A 10,372-nucleotide genomic window follows, 5' to 3' on the forward strand; every position below is an offset into this window, starting at 1 on the left:
ATTATTTTTGTCTTTAAATTAGTATATATATCCAAAGCAGACTGTGGTAAGAGCAATTACTGCTTGGTTTTGAGTTGGATTTTGTGTTTTTTATGATTATTTCTCTGAAATAAGGCAAAACAGAAATCTAAAACTTTGTCAGAAGATAAAACAGACATCAAAACAGACATTTTTTTAGTTATAACTCAATTTTGACCCCAAATCTAGTTACTGCAGTTAGACTTTGTAGGGCAGAATAGATCCACTGTGCAATATCAATATTTTTCTCTGTGTAATGGTGCAATTCCACCTGATTCTGTCTATATTGTATATATTGTTCCAAATGTTAATATTTCCTCTTGTTTAAATTGTTAAGACTTTTAGATTTCTTCTGGTTTATGCTTGATGACTATTGATTGTTACTTTTATTGATTATCACACTTTTAGTGCTGTAATTAACAATCTCGAGGCGAAAAAGGTGTTAATTTTCTGGTTTTGTCAGCATTTTTTTATGCAGATCAGGAATAATTAGTGAGGAGCTGACTCAGCACGGAGACGGCCATGATGGTGGCGGTGATGATGATGATGATGGTGATGATGGTGTGTCATTGTGTGGGGGCGGACAGCTCACTGTGGCTTTCAGCAGCTCAACAGTTTTCCACTGACAGGTAAGGTAAGAAGAGGACCGTGACTCAGTTTTGCTTTTGGGCGAACAGTTCCTTTAAGTCTTTCATTCTTCCACGAACAGGAAGTAGATTCTGACCTGAAACCTCAAACTCACAATCCCGTTTAACTTTAACATTTATTTTTTTCCCTCCTTATTTAAAACCTTCCTACTCATCATCTTATTCTTCCTGTTATAGTTTCTGTCCAGTGCCCTCTTCGACATTAAAAGGAATGAGACTTTTTGCACTTTGCCGCATTAAAATGTCTTTTTTTAATAGCTTCCCTTCAACACCAAACTCTAATGAAGTCTTGAGAAACTGAACATTTTTCCAGACGTTTCATTGTTCTGACCAGAAATCCAGATGATCGTTTCACACCAACAACTCCACAGTTTCCTCCCTCAAATCAGGAGAAACTAAAATCTAACTCTGCTACTGTACACGTAAAGCTAAGCTAACGTAGGCTACAGAGATAGGTCAACATTTGCTTTACAAGTTACACACATCAGTTTTAAAGCTGTAATCAAGAAAGACCAGGTTTGTTTTACTTTACAGGCTACACTGAGTCATTTTAAGGGGCCTCATGCAACAATATTCTCTTAAAAATCTTTCTGTTATGAGGAAATCATCCGAATCTGCCTTCATCATGATGGTTTATTAGCGTAGGAAACAACCCCTGAAGCAGGGGTCTCAAACTCTAATTACCTACACAAAATTACAAAAAAAGACACAAAATTACAAAAAAAAAGACACAAAATGACCAAAAAAGACACAAAATGACTGAAAAAAACAATAAATTACTTAAAAAAGAAACAAAATGACAGAAAAAAGACACAAAATTATTTTGAAAAGACACAAAATGACCCAAAATGATTTGTATGATTTTTATACCCTGAGTCACTTTAATCAAAGTAACGGCCTATAAGAATCTTCATAAACTGACTTTTTTTCCCTGTTTTAGGCCACGTTTTTATGATATTTTCTTAGATTTTGGCAGTTTTTTAACACTGATTTTTAACATGAAACTGCTTTATTTAACGTTTTAACTGGTTTCAATCAGCTTTTTTGTTTGTTCTGGACAAGAGGAGACCTCTACGACTAATTCAGCTCTCAGAATAAAACCTCCTAAACACTGAACATTGAAGAGAAGCTGGAAGAAAATGACCAATCACTCCTGCCATTTCATTTCCTTTCTTAACTTTCCATTCTGTACATGTCCTCTGATTTATTTCCCTTTTAAAACATAAAGAAATTCATCCCTCACTGTATATAATGATGTGCTGTTGTACCAACTGTGTGCCAGCAGAGGGAGACAACACTCAACACTTTTCACCGTCCACCAACAACAAACATCAACAGTGACTGAGATAAAAATCTAGTTTATTTCATAATGAATCAGATCGACAAGTTCACATAAATAGAGCTACAATAATAACCATATAAAAATATCGTCCTTCATATCATTGTAAAATCAATATATATTAAACATTCAAGTACTTTTAACAAGTGAATACTCAAAAACAATAAATATTCTTGAAAAAATAACTTAATTTCTAAATAAAGGTACAAATAATTCAAATGCAAAAGTTTCAATAACACTTAGCAATACTTTTTTTTCTTATATTAAGATTTTTGGCTACCGTCCAGACAGCAGGGGAGAAGATGATCAGCGAAAAATACCACTTTGTCTTTTCAAAGTAAAAGTTTCAACAGGCTTTTAGGTCCATAAACATCCAGATGTTAAATGTTCTGATACAAAACAGCTCAGCTGATGTTTCCAGACAATGCTGCTGATTTTCCCTGAAATATAAAAATAAATTATCTATTTATTATTCATTAATTGATTAGAAAATAAATAATTATAAAAGCGCTTCTGTGCTGCAAAAGTCCAATTTAACTCAATTTGAAAAATTTAAACAAACAGATTATTGGGGGGGGGGGGGGGGGGGGGGATAAAGATGATGAAAGTGCTGGTGACAACATAGATGATGATAATAAGGCGGTTTATGATGATGATGATGATGATGATGAAGATGATGATGAGGCTCTACAGGACATGATGCTGAGTCAGCTCATCAATCCACCTGAGGATGAAGGTGAACTCTCCGACGGCCTTCAGCGCTGCTCCGTCTCTCCTCCTCTGTGTTTCAACAAAACACATTTAGTAATAAGTAGTAATAGCAGTAGTAGTAGTAGTAGTAGTAGTAGCAGCTGTACTAGTATTAGTGCCAATAGTAGCAATAATAGAAGCAGTAGTAGTTATAGAAGCAGTAGTACTAATAGTGCAAGTCTTAGCAATAATAATAGTCGTAGCAATAATAATAGTCGAATCAATAATAATAGTTGTAACAATAATAATAGTCGTAACAATAATAATAGTCGTAGCAATATTAATAGCCGTAGCAATAATAATAGTCGAATCAATAATAATAGTCGTAGCAATAATAATAGTCGTAGCAATAATAATAGTCGAATCAATAATAATACTCGTAGAAATAATAATAATAGCCGTAGCAATAATAATAGTCGTAGCAATAATAATAGTCGAATCAATAATAATAGTCGTAGCAATAATAATAGTCGTAGCAATAATAATAGTGGAATCAATAATAATAGTCGTAGCAATAATAATAGTTGTAGCAATAATAATAGTTGTAGCAATAACAAAAGTCGAATCAATAATAATAGTCATAGCAATAATAATAGTCGAATCAATAATAATAGTCGTAGCAATAATAATAGCCGTAGCAATAATAATAGCCGAATCAATAATAATAGTCGAATCAGTAATAATAGTCGGATCAATAATAATAGCTCTACTAACAGTAGGGATACTTAAAATAAAGTAATAGCAGTAGTAAAAGTAAAAAAACAGTAGTAGTATAAGTGCCCATAGTAATACTACTAGTATTAGCAGTAATAATAGTATTCATAGTAGCAATAATAACAGCAGTATTAGCTGTAGAAGCAGTAGTAGTAGTACTAGTGCCAATAGTAGTAAAAGTAATAGTAGTACCAATAATAAAATTGATAGTGTAGAAGTATTAGTAGTACTATTGTCAGTAGTAATACTAGTAGTGTTAGCAGTAGTAATAGCAATAATAATGGTATTAATAATAGCAGTGGTAGCTGTAGAAGCAGTAGTCGAAGTACTAGTAGGCCTAGTACTAGTGGCAGTAGTAATAGTCATACTATATGTAGAAACAGTAGTAGTACTAGTGCTAATAGTAGCAAAAGTAATACTAGTAGAAACAATAAAGGCAGCAGTAGCTTTAGAGTAGTTAGCAGTAGTAATAGTAATAATAGTGGCAATTATAATAGCTTTAGAAGCTGCAGAAGCAATAGTCATAGTTGTAGCCAGTAGTAATAGTAGTAGTACTGGTTAATGATAGTAGCAATGATAATGGCAGTAATAGTACTATTACCAGTAGCAGTATTATTAGTATAAATAATAATAGCAGTAGTAGTTATAGAAGCAGTGCTAGTATTAGTGCCAGTAGTAATACTAGTAGCATTGGCAGTAGTGAACAATAGTAATAGCAGTAGTAGCTGTAGTAGTAGTGTTAGTGCCAGTAGTAGCGGTAGTAATACTTGTAGTATTAGCAGTAGTAGTAAAAGTGGAAGTAGTAAATCTGTAAATATTTACCTTTTTGATTTTTCTTTCCAGTTTCTTGATGATTTTGGACCATTTTGAAGGTTTAGAGGAAGAAACCTGAACACAAAGTACACAAAAGTCAGTGTGTTTATTGTATATTTGTGTGTGTATTTTTGAGCATGTGTGTGTTGGTGTTGTGTACTCACACAGTGCTGCAGTGTGTGTTGGATTCGGTACAGCAGGTCGCTGAAGTGGAGGGGGAGGAGCTTCTGGACAACCTCTCGACTGAACACACTCCTCTGGTAGACGTCAATCACCTCCCGCACCTCCAGCCAGCCAATCACACGCTGAGGATGAGACGGCATCATCAGTCGGCTCGATAAATCTGTTACTTTTTGTCATCTTTAAGATACGCCTTCAATGTGATATCAACAAATATTGTATTGTCATTCAGAAAAATCAATATATTACACATTTTTATTGCCTTTGGACTTGATTCTAAATCAACTGGACCTGATTTTGGGACTTACTTGGACTTGATTAAGTTGTCCATAACTACAGCAATGCTTGCCACGACCCAGAAAAAATCAACTTGGTATTTATAGTCAAATATGTCAAGGGGAGTTCCCCAGGGCTCCAACCTCGGGCCTCTATTGTTCAACATCTACATGCTTCCCCTTTCTCAGATTACAGAAAACAACAGAAAACGTTTGTTATTATGCAGAAGACACACAAGTTTACATAACCTCATCACCAGGGGACTATACAAACACTGAGTAAGTACTGAAGTAACAGTAGAAATACCACTGTCTGAAAATAGCAAAATGTTCAAATAACAAAAAGTAACAATAATAATAGTAGCAATGATAATAGCAGTAGTAGCTGTAGCTGTTGTTGTTGAGCAAAATCAAGCAGCGCAGACTGCTTTTCTATTAGCTTCCCTTCAACACCAAACTCTAATGACGTCTTGAGAAACTGAAAATAGATTTTTTTTTTAAGGATATCGTTTCAATGTCCTGACCAGAAAATCCAGATGATCGTTTCACACCAACAACTCCACAGTTTCCTTCCTCAAATCAGGAGAGACCGCAAACATCTAATGCGCCAACTGCACACGTAAAGCTAAGCTAACGTAGGCTACAAAGATAGGATCAACATTTGCTTTATAAGTTGCGCATTTCATCAGTTTTAAAGCTGTAATCAAGAAAGACCAGGTTTGTTTTACTTTACTGGCCACACTAAGTCATTTTAAGGGGCCTCATGCAACAATATTCTCTTAAATTTCTCTTCTATTTTCCTGTTATGAGAAAATTGTCTGAATCTGCTTTTACCCAGGTGTGTTGACTGATGAATCCCACTTTATCATGGTGGTTTATTAGTGTAGGTAACAATCTCTAAACACTAGTTTTATAGGGTGAAGTTGTTGTGCTGTGTGCAAATACTAGCTAACCAAAAATTGGTGAAAACAAGATAAGTCTTGGTAAAAATGCCCTCAATCACTCATAAAATGTTCTCTTATCTAAGTAAAAACAAAATAAGGCATTGCTGAATCCCAGAAATCAATGTAAACTAACAAAGTGACAATAAATCTTGTATACAAACAAAAATAAGAGGGCATTAGTTCATATATCACTTCCTAACTGAGGCTAAATCCGTACTTTGGTAGCATTCAACAACAACCGCTCCAATGGCTTTTAAATTTTTGTATTTGAAAGCCCTGTTACTACTATTACTACTATAAATTGTTAGTGCAGTAGTAGATTGAGCTGACATTATGGACAGAGCGCCTCTATGAGAAAATCACTGAGTTACAGAAATTAGATTTATTTTTAAAAATTAGAATTTTTTCTGCATCAATGAAACACCCTGTGGGATAAAAATAACACACTGGAATTCTCTCACTAAATATTTCCTTCTTGAGTTCCACACAGTACACTTGACTGCGCAGGTATGTCAGCTGCAACGTGTTTGGAAACTCCTGCAAGCTGACACACAGGTTAATGTTTGTGGGAAGAAATTCCTGAAGAGTCAGTGGGGGCGTGACGTTGGTTATGTTTAGTTTCAGTTTTTTAGGTTCGGCATGGTTCTTCTGTGCAGGTTTAGGTTAGGGTTTGGTAAACGTGTGGTTGTGGCTGAGGTAAACCAAGCCGGCACTGTTATGGCTGGAGGCTGAAACCTCAGCGAAAGGTTAACTTCCGCTGAAGCACCAGACTCCATTCAAAAAGTGATAAACTTTCACCAGAGATGCAAAGACGACAATGGGCCTTTTTTTCTACAAGATTGTGTGCAATGGTTATATAAACTAATCAGTCAGACAGGTTAACAGACAGACAGGTTAACGTGTTTACTGACCTCAGGACCTTTTGTGCAAAACTTGGGTAGAAGTCTGTTGTGCCTGGAGAATTTCTCTTCTTTCTGTGGATGGAAATATCAAACTCATTAGTGTTTTTTTAATGGCACTGCTTGAAAAATCAGTTTTTACACAGTATTTTTTACATTTTATCAAAAGTATACTGGGGCTGTTGTACTCGAGTCCAGTCTCAAGACCACTTTCTTTTTTTTAAGTCTTGCTCTTGTGACATGTTGGACTTAGAATTTTCTTGGTTTTGGCTATTGGTCAAGTTGTTCCCGGCTGCTGATTCAGAATCAGTTGTGCAGAATATTGCCAGACCGGCTGATTTAAGATAGATAAAATAGATTGATGATTACAGATTATTTCCTTGGTCTGGACTAGGGGTGTAACAATACATTGATCTGGATTGGTATACTGATTCAATTACCAACCCTCCAATAACATCAATACAAAGTGAAACTATCAATACATATCATCTTTAAGATACGCCTTCATTGTGATATCAGCAAATATCGTATTGTCATCCCAAAAAATCAATATATTATACATTTTGATTGCCTTTGGAATGGATTCTAAATCAACTGGACCTGATCTTGGGCTTTGTTTCGGACTGGATTGAGTTGTCCATAACTACAGCAATGCTTGCCACGACCCAGAAAAATTAAACTTGGCATTTATATTCAAATATGACAAGCGGAGTTACCCAGGGCTCCAACCTGGGGCCTTTATTGTTCAATATCTACATGCTTCCCCTTACTCAGATTACAGAAAACAACAGAAAACGTTTGATGATGAGCAAAATGTTAAAATAACAAGAAGTTAAATTAAGTATTATCAACAAAATGTGCTTAAATTGTCAAAAATATGACTACTTATTATGCAGAGTGACTCCTTTATTATAGAATATTAAAGTATATAGTTTTTATATCACTAATGAATACTTAGAACTCAATTAGTTCCAATTTAAGATGTATTCTATTCCACTTGGTAGATAAGTAGAATAATACTGCATTATGCCACATCAACGGATGATGTCTTTTAATGTTTAAAAAAAAAATGGAGTAAAAAGTACAATATTTTTTACTTCTAGGATGTAGTGGAAGTATACTGTTGCAAAAAGTTGAAGTCTAAGCATCTCAAAACTTTATTTAAGTATAGCACTTAAATTAAGTATATTTACTTTGTTACATTTAATCATTGATCAGCAAGTACCTCAAAAACCTTGGAAAAAATACATTCTGAGTACTTTAAGGTGTTATTAGTATTGGCGGTTGTATGAGTACAGGTAATACCGTTTTATTATTAGTCACAGTATTTTAAATCTGTTCCTTGATGCTCTACTTCCTCCAGCTGTGAAGTAAAAACTGCTTTGTGTGTTTTCAGTCATAAAGTCTTTGATCTGATCAGAAGCTTTGATCTGGTTTAGAAACTGCAGCTTTTCATACTTTCACTTCCTGTCTGGTGCTCAAAATCAGCTGATCCACAGTATCACTCGTCAATATGAATTATTAACTACTTGGTATTTATAGTCAAATATGACAAGCGGAGTTACCCAGGGCTCCAACCTGGGACCTCTATTGTTCAACATCTACATGCTTCCCCTTACTCAGATTACAGAAAACAACAGAATACAGAGACGACACACAAGTTTACATAACTTTACCACCATGGGACTATACAAACACTGAGTAAGTACTAAAGTAACAATAAAAAATACCACAGTCTAAAAATAGTAAAATGTTAAAATAACAAAAAGTTAAATTAAGTATTATCAACAAAATGTACTTAGTTGTCAAAAATAAGACTACTTATTATGCAGAATGGCTCCTTTATTATAGAATATTATGGAATGTAGTTTTTATATCACTAATGATTACTTGTAAGAGAACTCAATTAGTTCCAATTTTAGATGAATTATATAATATTTGGTAAATAATAATACTGCATTATGTCACATTAACAGATGGTGTCTTTTTGTTGAAAAAGTTGGGAAAAACAGGAGTAAAAAGAACAGTAATTCCCTCTAAGATTTAATGAAGTAGAAGAATACTGTTGCAAAAAATAGAAGTATAAGTACCTCAAAACTGTATTTAAGTACAGCACTGAAATAAAGTAAACAGATTATATTATATATTATATTATAGAACATTATAGTATATATTTTTTCACTAATGAAAAAATCACTAATGAATACTTGAAAGAGAACTCAGTTGTATCTTATTTAAGATATAGTATATAATACTTTGTAAATAATAATACTGCATTATGTCACATTAACAGGTGGTGTCTTTTTGTTGAAAAAGAACAGTAATTCCCTCCAAGATGTAGTGGAGTAGAAGTATACTGTTGCAAAAAGTAGAAGTACAAGCATCTCAAAACTGTATAAGTTCAGCACTAAAATTAGGTAAATGGATTATATGATATATTATATTATAGAATATTATAGTATATAGTTTTTATATCACTAACTAATACTTGTAAGAGAACTCAGTTGTATCCAATTTAAGATATATATTATATACTACTTGTTAAATAAGTAGAATAAAACTGCATTATGTCACTCGGTTACATTCCACTGCTGCACACAGACGATGAGAGTGATTGATCAGAGTGATTGATCAGAGTGATTGATCAGAGTGATTGATCAGAGTGATTGATCAGAGCTATTGATCAGAGCTATTGATCAGAGCTATTGATCAGAGCTATTGATCCTACCGGCAGCTTGTTGATCAGCTGTGTGGTGCGGCTCCACAGCTCTCGGATCAGTCCGGCGGGAATCTGCTCGCGGCAGGTGAGTTCTCGCTGGCCCGTCTCCGTGGCAACCAGCATCCCGCCGGCGGTGCTGAGGCTGAGCAGCAGGGAGAGAAGGAGAGACGTCCTGACGAGGAGGAGAAACATCTTCGACTGCAGCAGGTTCACTCCCCTCTCAGGCTTTTATACCTCCTCCTCCTCTCCTCCCCCTCTATTCTTCTTCTTTTTCTGCCTCCTCTCCTGTTTCAGAGTTTCCTCATGTCTCTGACTCACTGCTGAGAACTTCCAAAGAAGTCTCCCTGATGACACAACCCTTTCTCCTCCTCCTTTCTCCTCCTCCTCCTTTCTCCTCTTTTCCTGGCTTTCCCTTGATTTTCTCCACCTCTCTTTTTTTCCTTTTTTCTTGTCTATTTTCTCTCTTTAGGGATGCTAAAAAAGAGGAGAATGATGCTAAAAGAGGAGAGGAGAAAACACGAGGAAATAGGAGAAAATGAAGCAAAGAAAAGAGGAGAAAGGAGAAGGTAACAGGAGGAGAAAATAAACAGAATGTAGCAGAGGAGAAAGGAGGACATAACAGCTTGTCCTTTCTCCTCTTTTTTTAGCATCTCTCATTATTTTCTCCTCCTTTCTCCTCTCCTACATTCCGTCTATTTTCTCCTCCTGTTCTTTATCTCTGTCTTGCATCCCTCCTTCTACTCCTTTTTCTCCTTTCTCCTCTTCTTTCTCTACTCCTTCCTGCATTCCTCCTCATCCTCCTTGCGAACTTCCAAAGGAGTATCCCTGATGACACATCCCTTTCTCTCCTCTTTTTCTGGCTTGTCTCTTCATTTTCTCCTCTCCTCTTTTTCTACTTTCTTCTTTGTCCATTTTCTCCCCATCTGTTCTCTTCTCTGCATCTCTCCTTTTCCTCCTTTCTCCTCTCTATCTATCTTCTTCATTCTCATTTTTCCTTTTCTCCTCTTTTTCTAGCTTCTCTCTTTATTTTCTCCTCTTTTCTCAAGCTTTCTTCTCCTTTTTTCTGCATCTATT

The 10,372-nt window shown here is 35.2% G+C and overlaps 1 protein-coding gene across 1 annotated transcript; it reads right to left on the minus strand.

Annotated features, from left to right (window-relative positions):
* Positions 1 to 1,937: 1,937 nt before the first annotated feature.
* LOC131960731 (uncharacterized) lies at positions 1,938 to 9,655 on the minus strand. The gene is made up of 6 exons (XM_059326004.1): positions 9,308 to 9,655; positions 6,592 to 6,654; positions 4,446 to 4,586; positions 4,291 to 4,356; positions 2,729 to 2,784; positions 1,938 to 2,444 (listed from the first exon to the last, which is right to left on the minus strand). The coding sequence occupies exons 1-6, from the start codon at positions 9,488 to 9,490 to the stop codon at positions 2,351 to 2,353; spliced, it is 603 nt and encodes a 200-aa protein (XP_059181987.1). The 5' UTR covers positions 9,491 to 9,655; the 3' UTR covers positions 1,938 to 2,350.
* Positions 9,656 to 10,372: the final 717 nt, after the last annotated feature.

This window comes from Centropristis striata, chromosome 22 (genome assembly GCF_030273125.1).
Source record: "Centropristis striata isolate RG_2023a ecotype Rhode Island chromosome 22, C.striata_1.0, whole genome shotgun sequence".
NCBI classification, from domain to species: Eukaryota; Metazoa; Chordata; class Actinopteri; order Perciformes; family Serranidae; genus Centropristis; species Centropristis striata.

What these genes read in the sequence shown, in the direction of transcription:
- LOC131960731 (XM_059326004.1), bottom strand. Translation starts at nt 9,490, where the DNA reads ATGTTTCTCCTCCTCGTCAGGACGTCTCTCCTTCTCTCCCTGCTGCTC. An exon ending in AGCTGATCAACAAGCTGCCG is followed by an intron (nt 6,655 to 9,307) that starts GTAGGATCAATA and finishes TTCCATCCACAG; the next exon opens with AAAGAAGAGAAATTCTCCAG. An exon ending in AACACACACTGCAGCACTGT is followed by an intron (nt 4,357 to 4,445) that starts GTGAGTACACAA and finishes CTTTGTGTTCAG; the next exon opens with GTTTCTTCCTCTAAACCTTC.